Source organism: Symphodus melops (genome assembly GCF_947650265.1).
Source record: "Symphodus melops genome assembly, chromosome: 23".
Classification (NCBI taxonomy): Eukaryota; Metazoa; Chordata; class Actinopteri; order Labriformes; family Labridae; genus Symphodus; species Symphodus melops.
Genome location: NC_136713.1, coordinates 4,973,807 through 4,996,291, shown reverse-complemented (window position 1 = coordinate 4,996,291; position 22,485 = coordinate 4,973,807). Strand labels below are relative to the sequence as shown.

General features: G+C 43.1%; 1 protein-coding gene across 1 annotated transcript; it reads right to left on the bottom strand.

Annotated features, from left to right (window-relative positions):
- Positions 1–2,618: 2,618 nt before the first annotated feature.
- LOC306818541 (fibronectin type III domain-containing protein 5b-like) lies at positions 2,619–19,859 on the bottom strand. Its single transcript, XM_079336179.1, has 7 exons — positions 18,945–19,859; positions 10,339–10,454; positions 6,580–6,681; positions 4,555–4,657; positions 4,391–4,480; positions 4,054–4,217; positions 2,619–2,916 (listed from the first exon to the last, which is right to left on the bottom strand). Exons 1-7 carry the CDS (start codon positions 19,069–19,071, stop codon positions 2,875–2,877), a joined length of 744 nt encoding a protein of 247 aa, XP_079192305.1. The 5' UTR covers positions 19,072–19,859; the 3' UTR covers positions 2,619–2,874.
- Positions 19,860–22,485: the final 2,626 nt, after the last annotated feature.

Below are 22,485 nucleotides of genomic sequence, written 5' to 3'. Positions count from 1 at the left end.
AATATCAATAAAAATGGACATCACAACAGCTTTAATAAAAGTTTGCATTGTAATTTTGACTTTATTCTCTTTCGGTTGCAAAATGTCTGCATTCATATTTCTGCACAATTCTTTCAGTGAAAGTGTTTTAATGTATGAAATATTCAGATGTAAAAAAAGAAAAGGAAAGACGTAATTTCCCAGGCTGCTCCCACCCGTCATCACTTAATGGCTTCTTTAAATGTCAGCGCGGAGGAGGTCGTAATACACGTCAGATTAAAAATCTCATTAAGTCACGAGATCCTCCTCCAACACCTGCAGGAATCGCGTACAAAACTATGACTCCCGTTGAAGACGATGAGAAAAAAAACATGATTGAAGAGGTTATAACCAAAGTGGCGGAATGACTCAAACAAGCCTGTTTCCGTTTTTATGGTCACAAACTTCCTTGGAGCATCAGAGAGGAAGACGAGCCCGAGGCGAGCTGTGATATTTCAGTGACCTGCCCTTTGCAGCACCTCACAGAATCCTCCTCCTCCTCCATCCTTTCCTGTCTTTTGTCTTCCAGCTTGAAAGAAAAGGAAGAAAAAGACATATCACAGCAGAGGGCTTTTTTATTCCAATATCTGAAGGTCAGAGGGCCTGCAGTGTCTGATCTCAGAGTCCTTCCTGTGACCTTTGACCCCAGAGGCCCTGAAGCTGCTGCTCGTGCTCAGTGTGGGGTGAACGCTGACATTTGCTTCTAATTAGATAAACCTGAAATATATGCATTCATTTAAAAGTGTGCATCTTTATTCAACAGGGCGACGGAGCAGATGGTCGTGGTTGCGCGTCTGTTTTCTTGCTGACCACCTCGTCCCTGCAGAGAGCAAATCCACCTGCAGGACACAGCTCAAAATGAAGGGAACACCTCCACCTGCTGGAAACATTATTTCAGGATTATCCATTACTTTAATTTATTTAAAAGATCTGTTGTTGACATATTTATCCCTTAATCGACAATCATCAATGATAATAATATATATAAAGGATACTTATACCCATCTATCCACCTCTTCATATCTTCCTTCGTTCAGCGTGCACATTTTATGGCGTTCTGGCGCCATCTGGTAGCCAAACTAGGTAACTACCCTGAATTTTTCTTAATTAAAACTGGAGAACATCCCGTTAGAAATCCAGTCACATCCGCAAACCTCTTTATGAAGTTTGATATTTGATTGAAACTCTTAAATGTGAATGTTGCATTTGTTAAAGAAGAGAAGAATAACTACTTCATATTCCTTTGTGTAAAGTCTAACCTACAGGACTGCATGATGTGTCAGTCACTTTCTTCCCTCTAAGAAATGTGTAGCTCTAAATATTCATGTATTCTCTAATCTAAGGGCTTTACATATCTAATCATAAAATGCGCAACATGTCAGAATTTCTTAGCCTATAAGAAGTAATATGAATATTGCAGATTTTCACTCAAATAATCTATACTAACTTTAAGTGTAAATGTTCTTCAAGCACAAAAATCATGTGAACTTATTTACATGCAAACATCTTCAGAACATTTCATCCTTCATTTTCATCTTCACTTGTTTCACAAAAGTAGCATTAAAATGACAACAGCAGAAATGACACTCCAAACTCTGACCTCTGGGCCTTTCTCAAACCGCTCCCTCAACACTCACGCCGTCTGACGTCACGTCCACAGCTTCTTAAAGGTGGAGGTTTAGAAGTCGCAGCAAGCTTTAGGACAAACTCCTTCACTCCCACGTAGAAGATGACACGTTTTTTTAAGTCCCTGAAAATCATGAATCAGAGGAGCCGGGTTGTGATGTTAACTTTTTCAAATCTACATCTGTGACACATCTCATTTAAACGCCTTTCAGTTTTTTGATAAATCAGAACCTTGATGTGCAGAGCGTCTCCACGACGATGAATAAAAGGTGTCACATTCGTTCAGTGAGTCAGCATCTTGTGTCACTCAACACTCAACTTGGCGGACTCTTCATGCAACAACACAAACAGAGTCACAGTGTGAAGGGAGAGCGACTTGAGAAAGGCCTGATGACTGCAGAGTTTGAACAGACAGATGTAAAGGAGGCGGAGTTAAAGACGCAGCAGAGCGACGCTGTTCTGTCCATGAAGGCACCGCTGGAGCAGCTCTGCAACCAGCAGCTTTTTTTATTGCTTTAATAAACTACATTTACCATCAACACTGAGAGGAAACTAACAATCGAGTAAAAAAAGACTCCTCCAAGACTTCACCGAATTTTAAATGCATGACCTCTAAGTTCTGATTATTTAATGAAAGAGAAAAAGGACCAAACGCATCTGTTTACATGAACAACAAACGTATGTAACTTATTATTTAAGAGTTCATTTATCCACTTTTCCCCTCAAATGTTTAGTTTGAATCACACCTACATGTAAATATCCTCTTTGTACATATTCTCTATCGTTACATATGATACGCCTGTGTTCATGTTAGTTCTGTACAGATTACTGATCAGAGATTAAAGTTGTATTAAATGTAAAAATCAAACAAATTAGGGAAGAAAAGAGGATCTGGCCGACATGCTGGGAAATATTTACAGCGAGTCTTTGAGGAAGAAAAGAGAGGAGCTGTGATTCTTTTTGTACGGGGGGACATGAGTTTGGCTGCAGGTGAAAAAATGTTAAACTCATCGAAAACTTTCCAGAGGTCCACTGTTTTGATTTGATGCTGCAGAAACAGTCTTCAGCCACTAGAGGGCAGCAGTCATTCATGTCTTGAAGTAGTTTGCATGTTCTCATAAATTGGACTTGTAAAATGTCTATCAACCCTGCATCTGTCACATCATGGTGCTGAAGAGCTCCTCAGGTAACAGCTCCTGCTCAGTCTCAGGAACATGAAGCTCTCTGCTGTCAGACTCGGATGATGCTGATGGAGGAAGAGGCTCTGTGCAGCTGAGAAACAGAAAACAGAGACAAACATGTGAGTCATACACACTCACAGGGTCGCACGCAGAGCTGGTGTGTGGGCTGCACTCACATGCACAGACACGAGTCTGCATGACTTCAATGTATGGACGTCACTCAAAGATTCATCAACTAATCAATGAGCTGACATTTATCCGCATTTCTAATCACTCCCTGTGGACTCATCTGGATCGAACTCTTGACGTCGCTCAGGTTTGAGAAGCGATCTTAGAACAGGCACATTTGTCGCTGTGAAGGAAACAGGATGTTGAATAAATCAGGTTGTGCAGAACTTTCTCTCGTTTTTTAACTTTCTCGACCCTCAGGCTTCTTTCTCCCAAACAACTCTGTAAATGGATTTCGCCTCTGAAACTGTTTTTAATCAACATGCATCCTCACCACACACTTTAAGTACCAGCGCTGTTTTGTACCCATTATTTTTTAATCCATCATTGTCCACAGGCGACTTGGATCAGCTCCAAACTCCAGGTTTTAATCTCTTCACTCTTTTTAAATTCCTGCTGTGCAGCCACACTTTATTAAACCTAATTGTAAAAGTCAGACACTGATGCTAAAGTTTACACACACACTAAATATGTCAGGCTGTGTTTGCAATAATAATGATGCACAAAACATCCACAATTTATCAATTGAACAGAATACTGAAACTCTAGAAGTTATCACACTGGAAACTTTCCTTTCTGTTTTTTTTTTAAAGTAGATCAAGTTAAGACAGTAAATGATTCACTTAAATTCTTTATGGCCTTCAGGATGATGATTATTTTTTTGGTTTAAATTCATTAAATTAAGTTCGAGCAACATATATTTAAAGGTTGGCTTGCTTCAGGTTTCATGATATTTAATTCTGAAGGATCTGCTTGCATCAGGAGTATTTACATTTGTCTTAATATCTCTGAGGGAGAACTCCAAATTTAAGAGTCAAATCGTCCTCCTGCTCACAGATCAGCCGCAGCTCTGCGTCTCCAGCTCTCTCTCTGTGGTTGATTTATATTTAGCCGTGATAGCAGCAGCTCTGGTTGCTAGGAGATGTGAAACTACAAAGCCTCTACAGAGAAAAACTACATTTCCCTGCCAGACAGATTGTGTTTGGAAGGTGTTTCAGACCCTGCTGCTGCGTACGGCTCCGTTGTGGTAGATGGGCGAGCTGCCGGCTGACGTGTTGTAGAAGGAGGTGGAGCGCACCAGCGGCCTCTTGGCTTTGTCTTTGGAGCTGCTGGAGTCGTTGTCTTTGATGATGTCGTACTGCCGGCAGAAGAGGGCGATCACCGCTGAGGAGGAGGAGGAGAGAGAGAGAGTCTTTCTTCTTACCCCAATCAGTCTGTGTGTCATGTGACTAACTTCTTGAGTCTTAAAAACTGAGTTTAAAAAACGAGTGTCGAAACCTCATCCATGAACATGAACATTATAGTGAAGTAAAGCAGTGACACAGATGACCTCTGACCTGCCCACAGCAGCAGCACGGTGGTGATGATGAGCAGCTCTCCTGTCTGCAGGTGAGGAGTCATTCCCAGCCCCTCCATCGCTGGTTCATCTGAGGACACAAATAAAACATGAAACTTCCAGGACGTGTTTAAGGAGAAACAGAGGAGGTGTGTTTTTATTTACGGTGGTCCAGGACTCCGGCTGGGTAATGGTCCGTCTTCTCCAGAGTCCTGAACTGGACGGCACGGCTCGGCTGGCTGTCCCCGTGAGGCCCCACAGACTGCACCTACAGGAGAGAAGGATCCAGATGCTGAGACATGAAGAGAGGAGACATTATGTCCCAGTGACAGGGAAGTGGCTCGCAGAGGGACATTTAGTGACGACATGGTGCTTTGGGTTCTGGCCCGTTGTCAGAGGACAAACGTTAAGAGCAGAAGGAACACTGAAGACGAACGAGGGAATACAGATGTGAGCTGAAGACTCGCACTGCGACCTTCTTTGGGACACTCGACAATAAATCCATTTAAAAATGACTGCAGGAAATAAATAAGCTTGTTGTTTATCTTGTTTAAACAGAACACTGAGATATTTCCAGCAGGGCCAGTTGAGTCTGATAACAGAACATATTAAGTTTAACAATCACACAGAGACAGAAATCCATCACAGAGGTGCTATTAGATCCACGAGAAGCTTCAGCTGCCGCCTACACACGCCTACACACAACACGTCTTCTGTCGGGGAAATCATTCGAGCAATATGACAGTCCTTGAATTCATCTCAAAGTATCCAAAGGATTTCTTTAATTCAAAAGTTTCATGTTTGATCTCTGCAAACTTTCTCTGCTCTACCTGCTCCCTCTCGCTCTAACCAAAGCCCACAGGGGGAAAATGTCTGTTTTTAAACTCTGTATTCTCCACAGACGCTGCAGCAAGGAAATCCAGGAACTCAGTCAAGAAACTGAACAATAAAATTATGAATTTAATCAGCATACAAGTATTCAAAGATCCTCTCTAGTTTCTACAATTTTAAAGTTTGATCTTTGAAAACGATCTATAAATCTTGCCTGCGGTCGTCATGTACAGAGGCTGGAGTCCTGGCTTTGAGTCCGACCTGTACCTCCTTCTGCATGTCCTTCCTCCCCTCCTCTCTCTCTGTTTTTAATAAATGGGACGTTTCATGTCTGCAAACTGTCGGCAAAGCTCCGATCTGTTCGCTCTCCGTCAAACTCCAGAGAGAAAATGTCCCAATGTTCCTCGCCCTCTCCCCTACGAGGTCAGGGGGAGAAAAGTCAAACTTTTCCGTGCTCCCGGTGTTGGCGAGGCTTCAATGGCGTTTTGCTCAATGACTGTCCTGCAGGACATCCTCGTGCTGACGAGCGGATTCAACCGAGTCCTTGAGCTGAAGGACGCCGGGTGTCAGTCTATTAAGCTGTAATGGATTATAAAATGTTTAATAGAGTCATGATAATGGAGTCACATTAGATTCTCCTCCTGAGCTGAAAAGCAGCTTTCAGTGCAGAGTTCATACGAGTTACTTTGTGCAAACACAGAACACTAATAAAGCTGTTTCAGGTGGGACGGCTCTGCTTGCATGTCATGAATTACTCTGTTCTGTGTTTCATTACGAGAATGAGCAGTTATTAAAAACAGCATGTGGCACGCCAGATGGAGAAGAAATCTGTGCGTGACATTAGTTAGCTCTTTAATAAGAGCCTGAATGATGTGAAGCTCTGTCATATCTTCTTTAAGCTTTCAGAGGGACTTTTTTTATTCTTTTGATGATGCTTTTCTTACTCTTTGTTATCTGCAAAGACCAAACATTCATCCATCATGAGCACTAAGTCAGAGTGGAGAGGAAAAAGTTTGAAGAGGCAGAAAGCTCGAGCAGAAGCAGACTCATGATGAAGAGCGTCTGCTGAGCCCGTTTGGCTTGTAAAGAGGGAAGAGAGAGAGCGAGAGGCAGAAAGGAGGAGACCAACGCTGCTGCAACAACAACAACAACAACAACAACAACAATCAATAACACTGATGTTAAACTACAATGTCAGCAAGTGTGAAGCTCCGTGAATCGCCTTGTTGCTGCAGAAATCAATGTGACTTGTTTGAAAGTGGAACATGTGTGACCTGCAGTCCGGACGGGTTAGTAATAACCCTGCTGCATGGTGTGTGTGTGTGTGTGTGTGTGTGTGTGTGTGTGTGTGTGTCTCACCTGTACGCTGTAGTGTGTGTCCTCGTCCAGATCCCACAGCACACACCAGCGGCTCGACGTGTTCACCTCTCGGATGGAGCGCTGCATCAGGCCGTCCTGCCTCTGGACACACACACACACACACACACACACACACACACATTATTTCACGCCTTCAGCGCAGATGTCATCAGTGTAAATAAAGTCCTGCCGCCGCAGCTCATAGAAATTCAGCTCGGACACCTCGCCGTCCCAGCGGAGGGAGTCAGGTCTGCAGGAGACGAAGAATCAGCTCAGACAGAATCTGCCTTCAGAAACACAAACTGTGAAGAGCTCAGACATGTCACCATCCAAAGTTTGGACAGATGAAAACATAAAGACCTGAAGACCTGAGATCACATTTAAGAAGTGGTGCTATTCAAATGTTTATTGAGCGACTCGGCTACAGAAAACATAAAAGTATATAAATACAATAATTCATCGAGTGACAGCAGAAGGTTCAACATGAAAAAAGGAATTAGCTCCTTTTCAGGTGGATTTTTGGTCTCATGTTAATGTTGTCATGACGAGGAGGGGCAGCTGCCTGCTGTGAGATGTTATTAAAGCACCAAAACGTCACATTTTCATCCTCAGAACCGAAGCACAAAAGGTCGATTTAGCTCTAAGAAGCTGAGTGATATTAAAGACACTTTAAGAGAGATTTATCAAAACAACTCAAGGACAGATTCATGTTGAAATCTTTTATCTCTGCAGGAGCTCAAAATCAATCAAGACGAGAAGGTAGAAACCTTCACTCAAAACAAAAAGTCAACTATTCCTGGACTGAACTCGCCTCCTCAGACCTGTGCTGGGCGTTAGTGTCTCGTTGAGAGTAAAAGTGTGTGTAAAGCACTAAGAGCTGAAGAGGAGTCAATAAATAAAAGGGCTGGCAGGACGCTCGAGGCGGTCCAGAGACTCAGCAGAGTCCGAGGCGAGGCTCACTCTCTTCTGGCAGCTCTGAGAGCAGCGTGGATCACAGATGAAGGCTTTACTGTCCCTCAGCTCCAAAAAAGACACAATAGACTTTTTGTCTTTGTGCAGCTTGAAAGGGATGTTAATCAGGATTTCATGCAAACTGGTGACTCAGCTGTGATTATGCAAGATTCATCCAATCTGGACCCCAAAAATTCAAACCCAGCACATGAAGCACAAACGACAGAACTTCAGCCAGAAGACAGAGACACCTTCGTCAAGGGTGAAGACGAGGAGGAGAGGAGAACCTTCATGGTTTACGTCTCTGAACGTGTGAAATCCAACGAGTCCTGAAAATCTTAATTTGTGTAAAATCACTTCAGTCACTCTTTCGTGTGTTCCTCCAATCGCAGCATCAAAACAACAAGCTGAATTTCCCCTCACAGTAAAAAACTTTGAGCCCGACATTTTTTAAAAGGTCCTAACCTCCTGCAAAACGTGTTCTCTTTGCACACTGGCCTTTTGATCCTGCAGCTGAAGACGACGTTCAGTTGAACAGTTATTTTTAGTTTCAGAGAGGAAAGGAGTCTTTTCTGTTGCTCAGCAGTGAAGAAGCACAATGTTCTTCTGACGGCAGGTATAAAAATAAAAAAAAAACCTCTCTGCAGGAGCAGCTCCGATTTATTTGATCAAAATCCGCCCACATGCACACATCAATCATTACCTGTGTGTGGGGTTTAAGAATCAGACTGAGCTTTACTGTGTGTGTGTCTGAAAGCTGTGTTGCGTAACGTGTGAATCTCGGCAGGCGGATGGGATCTCTGCAGGAACAACTTGTGAAGGAGGTCTTTGTCTGAGCCGGCTCACTCGTCCTGCTTCTCCTTCACAAAACCAGAGACTCAGCTCCTTGCTGAGAGATAATACGCGGGACGTAATCTCCTTCAGCGGCCAATGTGTGCGTCTCATTTCATTTTTGCTCGTGTCTTTAAACCATGAAGCAGATTTTTCCTCGTGAAAAACTCTGGATGCACCTTTGATTGACAGCTTTCTCCACCTTTTATATAACTGGCTGTTTGCACAGTTCTGACGACTAACAGGCAGAAATAAAACCTCCTGCACCACCTCCCATATTTATATTCGACTGCTCTTCTCTTACGTTTCCGAGGTTACAGCTGGAGATGTTTAACACTCACTTCCTCTGTTTTAGGGAAAATGCCATGAAGTTGATGGATTGGGAGTCGGACGAGAGGCGACTTTAAAAAGATAAATATTAAAAAGCAGTCGTTTGGCAGCGCCACCGTCGAGGATGTCTCTCCCGTGAGACGAGGCTGAGCCAAATTATTTCCACTAATGGAGACGCCTCCCACTCGGAGCTCGTCTGATGTCTGATTCTGCTTTGTGCCAAACGGTGGGAGGTAAAAACTGATTAGGATGAACCAAGCTGAGCGAGCAGGCCGTGTTACAGGAGCCCAACATAATGACGTGATTTATTAGCTGAATTACAGTTAATGGAAGATGTCCCATGGTTTCCAACCCCGGGTCCTTGTACCCCCCCCCCGGAGGACTCTTCTGCAGCTGCTGGAGGGGTATTTAGAAAGATGGTGTTGTAGTGCCTTAAAAGAAAGAGAATATGTAAGCTCTGAGTCTAAACGGACAGAAGGACGGACCGAGAGAGAAACAACAATCGGCTGCTTCACAGACTGATCAACACGCAGCACAAACAGGACGAGAGATGCTGACGTCTACAAAAACTCAGAGAGGCTTCAAACGTTTAGAACCATGTTGTTTGGTGAAGATAACAAATTTAAAATGACACATTTGGGAAGTGATAATTGCTGTGGATTAATGACTCAAGGGTTTATTTAAAAACCTAATGACTCCTTCCTCTCTTCATTAACGTCTCTGTTGATAGCTTCCCGTTCCTCTGACACTCTTTGTTGGTTTTCCTCTTTTTGCCCGATCTCTCCAGATTGTTTGAATGTCATATTAATGAAAGAGACGTGATAAAAACCTGCCGTCTTCTATGTTCTACCACTGATTCTGTTTCTCTCTAACTGGATGCTTGAACGATACTCGCTGGAAGGAAACTGCTGTTCGCACTCTGTTGATGGAGAGATGTCCGAGTGCGGCGGCTGGCCCTACTGGAAGCACCTCCTGAGCTGGTGCGGGCTTCAGTGCCTTGCTCAAGGGCAGTGCTCAAGAAGTGGTATGGCTCCCTGTCCAGGTACCAGATCACCTTATTATGTCCGCATCGGAACTTGAACCGGCGCCCCTTCAGTTCCTACGCACTGAGCTACTGCTGCCGACCTTCACCGGCCTTTTCATATTCAATGTTCATGATGGGATGGCCGGACCTTTCCAAACCTTTAGAGGACACCTTTTGTGACTCGACTCTTGCCCTCCTGTGTGACACAGCGTTTTAGAAACCCTGCTGTAGACAACAACAGAAACGAGTCTCTGTCCCGGAGTTAAAAAACAATCACAGATAATACATAATTCAACTTTCAAAGGAGCTGTTTTTTAGCTCCCAGCGTGGCAGCAATCCAAGCTTTCCGGGCAGAGGCTTCATAATTTATATCCCTTCAATTTGTATCCCTGAAAAATTAATTGGCCTTCAACCAAACGAGCGTGCAGACGGAGAGAGGTTCAGATCAGGAGAAATTTGACGTGTGACAGATTGACTCCATTTAATGAGCCGTCCGACAAATTATTTTTCAAGCTTTTTGAGGATTAAACCAATTAAGAGAGATCAATCTAAAGCTGCGTGCATATCAAACACACACACACACACACACATTCAGAGATAAAACAAAGACTATATATCCGTACCTGCTGTGAGATGGAGTATCCGATGACGGTGTCTCCCTGAGGGACGTTCCAGGTCACCATGGCTGAGTGCGCCCTCAGTTGGGTCACCGACACGTTGACGGGGGCCGCCGGCACAGCTGTGACAGACACATAATGTAAAAGTGTGAGAAACAAACTCATGTCAGTTTGAAGGAAATCCACGTCCTGCTGCAGGAAAGATCAAGCACAACACAGAACAGTTTACACTTCCCTCCTGACTCTGGCAAAAAACGTTGAATGTAATTGGATTTAAAGGCAACATAGGCGACATTATAAATATTTACAGGCTACAGCAAAAATCCTCGTATATCCTGTGTAAATATATTGTAGCGTAAAAAGAGACAAAAAAACATGTTGATAGAAGACAATCCTGCAAAAAGAAAGTTTTACTTTCTGTGTAGATTACACAAGACGGGTGTGTTCGTGTTTCGTTCTGTCCACGTGTCATTGACGAACTCACTGATGAGGGCGACCCTTACATCCGCTCTGTCGGTGTGATTCATCGGATTCAAGTGTCGACTAAATGGCTGAAATGTAAATGTATGATCATGTGCAAAAATGAAAACCCACGCAGATACATTTCTTAAGGCTGCTGTTAATGAATCTCTGGAGGCAGATTTAACCTGATGACAAGTATCTGCTGAGAGGGTGAGATTTTTTTAAGTAGTAAATCATCAGTAAAAGGATGAGACCTCTGCAGCAAGGAGGGGGAGGGAGAAGACAGTAAAGAAAAGAGAAGCACGTTTCTTTGGGTTCTTATGCAGAAAAAAATGCTATAACGAGGTAAAAAAAAAAAAAAAATGAGAAAACTAAGAACTGGTCATATAAACATAGAAGTGAAGGAAGAAAGAAAAAGACAACAACGAAGGAACTGCTAACAAAAAAAGAGAAGAACAGACAAAACATTGAAAATATAAATATAAAAGTCATAAAACAGGTTAAAGTGGAGAGAAAGAGATCAAGAATACGAGGTTAAAGAAAGTGATGAAGACAAAACAGAAGCAGGAGTGGAGGAAATACTCAGCGAGACATAAAGAAGGAAGGAGATGAAATACAACAAGAGAAAAAACATAAAACCCATAAAGAGAGGAAAGTAATAAACCGTCAGAGAGAAAAGACAGTAAAACAACAAGATAACCAAAAAAAGAGACAGAAACACAAAAATGTGTCTGAGAGAACCCAACAGAATAAAGACATCAAAAAAAAGAAAAACAAAAGCAGCAACATCAGATAGCTTAGCGTCTGCTTTAAGGATACAAACCGCTAGGCTACCTAGCGCCCCTGACTGGCCTTTTCTAAACTTCTCGACAGCCTTTAGTTATGTTTCCTTTTTATTTTGAAGCATGTGTTTGTTATTAGATTAAAATGGTCACAGCTGCATTGTGTTTGTTTTAGGTCTGGCGTATCCGTCCCTGTATTATTCCTGAATCCAGCGCTGCCTTTTTTTACACCAAAACAAAACCGACAGCAGCACCTCCTCTGTGCTGCAAACACAAAGAGCGCGGCTCATTTCCAGGCGGCTGGAGGCGGCAGAGCTGACACAAACTCTCCAAACAGACTTTAAAAAAAGGAAAATTCAGCGGGATTTCAGATGGAAAGCATCCAGTGGAGTACGGCCGTGAATGTCAAACCCTATCTGCGGCTAACAAGCTAACCATTATGCAAACCTCAGCTCCCTGTAGGAGACGTCAGCCTGCTGCCAAAACCACTTCAGAGCCCTTATAGAAAAACCTGCTTATTTCTTCAACATAGTAATCTGTGACCAAGTCCACCAGGTCTTCAATCTGCCCTGTCTGCTTCTGTTTGTCACCCTAGTTTTCCCAGCATGCCCCTCTGGCAGTGAAGGCGTATGGACCTGTTGCACAGGGAGTGTGTGTAGGAGGACTGAATGAAAGCAGAGAGAGCAAAGAGGTGGGAGTTTTTTTAGCTGAGGAAAAAGCAGCATGTGTGTGGCTGCAGTGCATGCTGGTCTATTTCCTGACACTGTGGGTGGAGGAACTGGCTGCTGCATCTGTTCTGTGACAAAATCCTCAATGTATAATTACTAAATGTCTGTACTAAACAACAGCTGCACAGAGACAGAGTTTGAGGAAATGACGGAGAACACGGTGTTGCTTAACAACAGCTGCATGTTAAACATTTCTGAATTATTCGATGTGATTAAACTCTGCACTTTGTAAGATTTTGGAGCCTGGCTGATGGGATGCAGCTATTAACAAGAATGCAATCAGGTTGCAACAATTCTGTGCAGCAAACAGGTATGAAAAGGACGCAGTGCAGGCTGCACCACAGGTAGGGAACACGCAATAATGCCAGTTCAAAATTAAGCATTTATCCTGCAACATTTTAAATCCGCTTTCACACAAACAACATCTACTCAGTCGAAGCAGTAAAACAGGTTTCTCAAACTGGACTTCCTGGACTGTTTTGTTGTCTAACAAATAAAAAAATAAATAAAAAAAACAAGCTTTAGCTGGCGTACTTTCTACAGCAGCACTCTTGTTGGATTGACCTTCACAAAAAAATCTTTGTGTAGCTAATTTCATGCACGGAAATGATCTTCAAACAACTGCTGCAAAAGAACACTGACAAATTAATCGACTTATTCAGGTCTGCATATTTTTTGGAGTTTCTGCTGTTTGTTGCAACGTTTTAGAAGAATTTCAATGAGGATTAAAGAGAGTAGTTGACATGTAGAGAGTCAGAACATCAAACATATGTACATATATTAAAGGCAAGCCGGAAAGATTCCATCCTCCACCTAAACACACACACACACACACACACTCCTTGGGGGAAACACACACTGAACATGTCCCTCCATCACGGCCAAGGACAGAAAAAAATCTCCCCCCAAACTCTTGTCATGTCACGGCTGCTAAACCCCGACTGCTTTCATCTGCCAGAGCCGGCACGCTGAGCACACACGCTGAATAGACTCCTGTGATTACATTATACACACGGAGAGAGGAGGAGAGGGTAAGTTAAAGTCAGGAAAGACATGAAGATGAAGAGGAGGACGGGAATATGACAGGACAGGGATGAATGAGTCAAAAGACAAAGGGGGAGCAATTATCTCGGACTCCAGTCACAAGATGGGAGAAATAATTTTCAATGTTTTTCTGATCGGAGGGACAAGAAAAGACAAGACGGCAGAGCAAAGTGAGACATATGGACAGAGCAGGAGGGGGAAGAAATACATGTTAGACAAAGTGGTAGAAAAAAAGGGCTGAGAGAGAGAGTAGGTGAAACGAGGAGGAGGAGAATGTAGCTATTGATTAAATGATGAAATATAGCCGTTCAGGTGGTTGAGAGAGCACACACACACACACACACACACACAAACCCTGCTCGCTTGCCCTTGTCTGTCCTTGGTGTTTTCAGCTGGTTTGTTCAGATTAATTTTTCATACATATTCATCATTTTTTTAAAACATTTCCGGATGCACTCAGACACTTTTCAGATTGTGTTTGCTCCTGTTTGAAGCCACATTTCTGAGCTCCAATCTCTTAAAATAACCGATGATATCCTGGATATTTTGTCAGCATCGAAAATAAGCGACTAACTCTGATTTCCCCAATCCAAGCGTCGTGAAAGAACACATAAAACATTAAACAGTGTCATTAAATTGGCTACACACAAGACGATTTTAGACGCCATTTTGGATGTCAGAATGAACGCCAGCCAGCTGACGACGCTGAGCTACCTCCATAATCGTTTTTCCCGTCTGATCACAAGTTTCTGTAAGATCTAGTGTGCTTGGAATCGGCCCTGTCAAATCATGACTGCAAACAGCAGGTGTGTGGCTGAACACAAGTGATGTGTAACACTGGTTTTAACCGTCCTCATGTCTGTGGTCTCCTCAGTTTATCTCGTATGAATAAAACAGCTCCAGGAAGAGGAGTCCAAACCTGCAACAGAGGCAGAACTTTCAAAACACTTGTCTTTGTTTTATCATTAAAATAAAACGTGTTCATCAATCTGCAAAGAAGACAGGAGCAGCTGGTGTGTGTTTACTTGTGTGATGCCTTTACTGAAGATTTCCCTCCTTCCTCTTCTTAATTGGCTCGCAGAAGTTCAGAAAAACAGACATAACGTTGGTTTGATGTTTCCACAAAATCCTCTAGTCATGCATCGCACGGAGGGACAGACAAGCCTCCACCAGACTTTTTTTTATCAAATCAAACCTGCAGCACTGACTCAACAACAAAACAATGACGAGGTCTAAACATCATCGTCATAAACAACAATAATCACTGAACAACAACAACAACAACAGGCCTCATGACGTTGTGTTTACAGTCGCTTCTCTCTAAGAGTTGTGTGACGTACGACCCGAGCAGGATAGTGGATCATAAATCACAGTGTGCTGATACACTCAGACAGAATAATCTGGGTAATGGCTCCACACCACTCTCTGAGTCTGTGTGTGTGTGTGTGTGTGTGTGTGTGTGTGCTGGAGATACAGTCACAACCTGTGCATGCTGATTCAGACAGTTTGATGAAGGATAATTGGAGACGTTGGGGACATGTGGAAGGACTTTTTTGGGTTGTTTTATGCCTTCATGAAAACTTTGTATCTCTCTGTGGTGGTTCGTTTCCTCTTTGAGGTCACCGTGTGTCCTGTCGTTGTGATTAGACATCTGTTCGTTGGCCTTCATTTTGTTCTTATTAGTTTTTGTTGTTCTTTATGGTTATTAAAAGTCGTTTCATAGTGGTTTCATTTTGGGATCACCTTGGTTCTCGTCTCTGCAGTCTTTCAGTTTCTACTTTGAGCCGTCTTGGGACTGTTAGTATTCATTCATCGTTTCTCTGAAGTTATTAGGAGTACGTTGTTGTTTTCTCTCGTCTCTTTGTGATACATTTTAAAGTTGTTTGGCATCTGTGTCGGCATGTTTGTGTATCTGAAGTTGTAATTTTGAGTCATAATAGCCACTGTATCTTTTCTTACATGTTTACAAGTTATTTTCTATCTCTGCAACATCTTTTGGGGTCACTTTGAATCTTTTGTTTGGGGTGATTTTCCTCACTTTGTCTATTTGTTGTTGACTTGTGTTTCAGTTGATTTACACTCTTTTCTTTCTGTGGTAAATTTAAGTGTGTGTGTGTGGTTGAATGCTCTTTATTATCATCCTGCGTCTCTGTAGCCCCACTGTTTATCCAATCAAAACCTGATGTCATAAATACAACTTTTAATTGTGTTCCAACATCTGCGGGGTCAACTGAAAGTTGCCTATCGTTTCGGATTAATGAGCACATTATGCAAAAATATTTTCAAGTTCGCCCAAATGTCAGTAATTACAGGAGAATTGTGATTTGCCCTTGATAAATAAAGTCACGTCTCACAAGGAACCTGCAAAAGGGATTTACATGAATTTCTGTGATTCAATTCATGTAGGCGAAACTGCACGAAAACTGAGACACAGAGTTCATTGAAATCCTCAGGTAGTCCGTGGAAGTCAGAGTGAGCAGAGCGGTGAAGTGCAGCAGAGCCGAGCAGAAGGAGGAGAGTCTCCCTGCATGAATAAAGAAGCTCTTTGACCCTCTCTCTCTCTCTCTCTCAGTAAAAACCTCCTTAGGTCGCAGCCCGTGCATTTTTAGGATCCCCAATGTGCTGCTAAGCCTCAGCATCCTGCTCTGAAATCCTTTCCAAGTACGCTTGCAGATTTTTAGGTGAGGAAACAAACTGCCTGCCAACTTTCCATCTGGGATCAAAAAATTCCAACACAAAAAAATATCAAATCCAGTTACCGTAAATTCCGTACTATTGAGCGCACCTGGATATAAGCCGCACCGGCTAAAAATAAGTAAATAAATGTATTTGTACATATATAAGCCGCACTTGATTATAAGCCGCAGGTGTCCACGCTATAACAAGAGCTATTTACACAGACGTAGGCTACCGGTAACATCCGCAAATACTGTAGCGTCCGTACGGACGTTAAAGGACGACGAGAGCGTTCAAATAATAACTTTTAATAACCCGATCACTGTCGGCCGTGACCACGCCGTTTACAGCAGAGAGCAACACATAACTTGCCATAACAATCCAACTCTCTCCCCCAGCGTTCTCTCATACAGCCACTCAACACGTTCTCGCTGGTGCATTCACTGACTCTCCACATAATCGGAATTATGAACACATTATCAACTACTGACTTTACAACATGAACCGTTACAATACGAAGCCTAGCCGACGGTGTCTGTAACACGGCTGATGAAAAAGATGACCGTAATATATTTCACAAGAAAAAGTCCATCCATTCACTGCCTCAGAATGACTTCATTACTCACTTCCTCAGTCTCTGTTGTCGCTGTCAGTGTCATCTTAACGTGCAGCAGCTCTGTTAGCTTCTTTGACAGCCAGGTCGATCGCCTTTAACTTGAAAGCTGCATCATATGTATTTCTCCGTGTGTTTTCCATCATGAGGGTGCGTGCATGAAGCGCAAAATGACTGATATTAAGATCCGACGTGACGAAGTCAAATGTTTTTGCGGCAGAAGCTCATAGTCCCCCATAAAAAATCCATGCATTAGCCGCACCGGAGTAGAAGCCGCAGTGCTCGAAGTGTGAGAAAAAAGTAGCGGCTTATAGTCCGGAATTTACGGTAATTTAATCCTCTGAAATAAGTAGATTCAGTCTTGATCTTCAGGGCAGATACTGCTCATGAGTCTTCTTATTGCTACTTCCACGATAAGTTTCCTGGAGCGTTTGACCTTATTCAAACGACTTCATCAGTCTACGTTAATTGCTCAGTGAGTCATTGTGAATCCTTTTTTCCGAGACGTCTGTGACTTGATCAACAGGAGGTTGCAAATTAGGAATACACTGTTGCCCTCTGTGGAAGCATTTTGGCTTCACTATGACAGAAAATGACGGCGGTGAGAAGATAACAGAGGAGACAAAAACTGTGTCCAAATACTGCAAGAAGACGGGGAAGGACACAAACAGCACAACCAACATGATGCAGCATTTAATCGACACCCCGATGAGAAGCTCCACTAAAGGAATCTGTTCCAGTCTTCAGTCTCATTTTGTAAAATAAACCAGGAGAGAATTGTATCGTGAGCCCAGGACTCCTTTTCAATACCCAAACACCTAAAACAGCCATACACTGTAGAGGACAATGCCACCAAGCCTTTAAAGTTTCAGGTCAGCCCAGCTGTGATCTCAGTGGAAAACTATCTTTTTTACTTGGTAAGGTCAAATATGCCCCCAAGTTTTGCTGGAAGAAACTGTGTTTCCAAGAGAAGAAAGACCTCAGCTCACCGATAAGAGTGAAAAAGAAAAAAAAAGTCTCTTGAGCAAACGTGTTTTTCTGGCTTGTGGTTTCCACTTTCCAGAGCTTTAACTTCGATTCAGACACTGATCGGGCTGTTTTTCCATAAATAAAAATCCTGGTTTCAGCCTGAGGTGGGACTGCAGTGGGATGCAGCCTGGGGGACACAAGCTCCTGAGCAGGGAAGGTGAAGGCCATGTGGGGGAAATATAAAAGACATCTCATGGGATAAATCAATGCAGAGGCTCGTAAATGCAGATTAGCCGCCTGTTGGTGATCAGTCAAGGAGGAGAGCACTGATTAGGTTTCATTTGTAAAGACGTAGCTTTGATTTTAACGTTGTATAAAGGTAAAGAGAGCAGGGACGGCAGCGGTGGAGGGATGATTTAAGTGCCCGCTGCAGCTAATTAAAACGAGCCAAAGAGAGGTGAAGAGATTGGTCTGAGATGTCAATCCCAGGCTAAACATTAAATTAGGCTTTTGACAGGTTTACAACAGCTGTTTGTCTAGTTGAATTATGAGGAGTAAACACGGTGCAGCAACCCCCAGCAGCACTCACCCGGAGTCAAACAGGAAAGCTGTGCTGCTATGAGGAAAGAACAATATGTCGAATGGACTTGTTAATGGTCAGATGGGTTTTCAGCCTCGTAACCTCCTCTCTTATCATTTTCTCCACGCTGAAATGGCCTCACACAAAACAATCATTCTAAAACTGTTGGATCATTACATTTTATCGAAGCATTTTGACACTTATATTGGCTTGTTTTCCACCAATTCATCCATCTCCGTTAGGCATTCAAATAAAGTTAACCTAATTTGGCCGATTTTGAGTTGCACAGCCCGAGCTTTAAGTGCAGCAGTCTTTAGGATAAATGGATCAATACAAAGAAAAACACCCAGTATGGGAGACGTTTACTCGATTTGCCTGAAAGAGGAGCAAAATGTCCTTCTCAGCAAGGGGCAGAATTACTGTTACAATTAGTTAATACATTTTTAAAATATTGGATACTAACAGAAGAAATGTCCTTGCTTCAATACTCTTGAACTGCAAACTATAAAAATGAGGCAAACGTCCCTTTTCACCTCATATGTGAATGAAGTATTTTATCTATAATATGCTAGTTGAAGACAGTCTGCTTCACGGATATGAGACCAATGCTCATGTTCATGTTTGATTCATTAACACCTTAATCTGTTAAATTGGCTTTTATGTGCAACATTTATTAACTGTTTTAGCTGTTTAGTCTTTTTTGAACTTCATTGAAATACAAAATAAATCGTATCTAATAAATAATAATGATTGCTCACTTGCTCCGACCAGCTCCGGAGTCTGCCAGCAGGCCAGCAGCAGCAGCATCAACCCGACGTCCAGGTTAAGAGAAGCGGTCATAACCTTATCTTTCTCCGCGCTCCTCTGCCTCTTCACCCTCTCCATGCCTCTTTTTGTGTCTCTTCTTTTCTTCTTTTTAAACTCTTCTGCGTTTTCACTGCAAGTTTGCCCACATGCAGGGTCACCACCGTCTCCAAATCAGCTCCATCTCCACCTCTTCTGCGTCGCGAGTTTGACCCCCAACTTGCACAAAGTAGGTCAGTAGGTATGCGGCGAAGGAGTCAAATATTCTCAATGCCTTCTCCTTCGTCTTCTCCTCTTCACCTCCTGGGAGTCGGGTTTGACGCGCATGCAGCGGAGGCGGTGTAATCCAGGAGAAGCTAACAGGTTGTCCTCGGCTCCGCGTGCGTCTAACGGGATCAATTTTGCGTCAGATCGCCGTTTTGAGGCGCATTAATTCGCTGTTTTGCAGCTCAGAGAGGTCGCAGACGGGTTTCAGCACCATGGACAGCTCACAGACACGTTTCGGCTTTTATTCCAACGAACAAGAAAATAACGAACATCGGCGTTTTTCCCAGGATTTAAATGATTAAAAACCAGAGAGGAAGAAAAAGAGCGCCCCTCTGTCTTCTTTTTGAGGTGCAGCGGCTCTAATCTGATAGATTATACGATTATACACCATCCAAATATGTCTGTCTACAAGAGATTCACAGTAACTCCTCCGACTGAACGCACACACATGCACACGCATGGACAAAGCGCGAGGCGCGCACGAGCCTGACGCTAACATGCTGCCACTCCACTGAGAAGAGGAAGAGGAGAGAGAGAGGAGGAGGAAGAGGGAGGGGTGCGCATGTCATCAACCTGAATCACCTGCATGCTGTCAGAAACTGTTGATAATGTAATCACGTTATAGACTGCAGCACTGCATCCAAATAATGCTGTGACACTAAAACAGTGAGAGTGCAATGAGAGTCAGAGGCAAGTTCTCAATGACAACATCTGCTGCATTCAAACATCCTGCTCAGTAAAATGACTTAAAATAAAAATGTGAGATACTTTCTGACAATGGGAAAACAAATACTCTGCCAGTCAGAGAGAGAGAGAGAGAGAGAGAGAGGGAGGGAGGGAAAGGGGAATGACATGCAGGAAAAGAGCTACAGGTCAAATTTGAACCAGAGCTGCCCGTTCTTGTGGGCTAACTCCTCTTTCCATCAGGCCAACGTACTAACTGCTCGACTTCAGGCATATTTTTGCAGATGTAGAAGTTGTAGACTGAGCAAATACACATTTTTAAAAACAGGACTGATAAGTGTGAAAGAAAAAAAATGCCAAGTACTGAAGATTTAAAGCATTTTACAACGAGTCAAAAGGAAAACCTTTGATTCGATTCATTCGATCATAAACGCAAAGACTGCTTGTCACATTTCTTCTCAAAAATTAAATCCTGTCCACAACGCAGCAGAGCAGATTGACCTTGATTGTTAAATCACCTCTATAAAGATAGGACCTTCTGCAGAAGCTTTCTGTGTTATTTACTGGCATTTGTCCCAGGAATGATGTCAAAATAAAATACATCTTTAACACAGAGCTTGTTTACGAGCTGCAGGGCAGTCGTGACAGTCTTCACACGTCATTAATCTTTAGCCACAGGATTATTATACCCCCTTTACCCCCTGCAAAGTCACACTGTACTGTTTGACTTCTGTGACATCGCACATTGATTCAGGATCAAAGGCAGCGTGGATTTTCTGGGATCAACTGCGAATGTTGAACAACCTTCAGAATGGAGCGAACGAGAAGAAAAGATGACGCCTCAGGCTTCATGCGGGTTGAGCAGAAACATCCTCAAATGTGCATGTTTTGAAATAAATGTACGTAACACACGACATTAGAACCTACGAGATTAGTATCTAGAGTTTTGCACAATAAGATATTCTGGTTGTTTTTGGCTATTTTTATTGGGACAAAACGACGTAGAATTAAAGTGGTTAGATGACAATCAAGCTGCAATTAGATAAAGAGAAACCAATTTTGTTTTCCATGTTTGTTCTTACAGCTGTGTTCCCCTCGCCTTTATTTGTGTTGATTGTTGGCAGCTGTGCACAACTTCCCCACCGAGAGAGCACGCTTCAGAAAACAATCAGCTTTTAGAGTCTTAAAATATACTCATCATGTGTAACTCTGAATGTGTTTGAGCTAAGAAGTTTAGATTTTCTGTCCAACAGAATCATCTGGACGCACAAACAGAACCTGTGGACTGTATCGGTGCACCAAATGATTTCAGTGCAGAAGAGAAGCTTCAAAACTTTGTTTCAAAGTCGGCAGGTCACACACATCTCCGAAATGAAGAAAAACTACTTCAGACCTCGCACTGACATCTGCTCAGGACGCCTCCTGCACGCCCCCCTGTGGTGATTGTTTGCTGCAACAGGGACAGAAACAAAGCAGGAAGATGAAGAACATGCTGGAGGGGCGAAATATCCCATCTGGTGTGGGGAACACCTCGGGGTCTATCTGCAAGAACTGAATCAACCTCTGACAGAAGAAACAGGATTTAGAGCTGCAGAGAGCAGCGCAGGGAAGGAGAGAGAGAGAGAGAGAGAGAGAGAGAGCAGCTGAGAGAGAGAGAGAGCAGCTGAGAGAGCAAGCGAGAGTGCAGCTGAGAAAGAGAGAGAGAGAGAGAGAAAGAGCAGCAGAGAGAGAGAGCAGCAGAGAGAGCGAGAGAGAGAGTGCAGCTGAGAAAGAGAGAGAGAGAGGGAGAGAGAGAGAGAGAGAGCAGCTGAGAGAGAGAGAGAGCAGCAGAGAGAGCGAGAGAGAGAGTGCAGCTGAGAAAGAGAGAGAGAGAGAGAGAGCAGCGGAGGAAGAGAGAGAGAGAGGGAGAGAGAGAGAAAGAGCAGCAGAGAGAGAGAGAGAGCAGCTGAGAGAGAGAGAGAGAGAGCAGCAGAGAGAGCAGCGGAGGAAGAGAGAGAGAGAGGGAGAGAGAGAGAGAAAGAGCAGCAGAGAGAGAGAGACCAGCGGAGAGAGAGAGAGGGAGAGAGAGAGCAGTGGAGAGAGAGAGAGAGAGCAGCTGAGAGAGAGAGAGAGCAGCAGAGAGAGAGAGAGCAGCGGAGAGAGGGAGAGATATTGTTTGGTGCTCTGTATGATCATTATTCATTTATTTATTAAATGAACTTTCATTTTCTTTCTGATTCTTTAATGTGTAATAAATTATTTATTTTGAACATATTACATTTTATTAGAATTCTATCTTGTAATTTCCTGAAAACGTTTGTGAGCTCTTTAAATCTTTCAAAGAACAAACCATAAGGAGAGGAGACAAGGGAAGCAGACAAGGACAGAAAAACTGAGAAGTGGCAAAAAGTTCCACACCAGACGAGGTGTGGCTGCAATCTACAATCTCGCCACAAGAGGACACTAAATCCCCAACACGTCTCATTGAAGACCAACAAATTAGCTAAACAATCATTCTCTCATGTGATTGGTTTAAAACAGGAACCTGGATGGATTTCCTGCTTA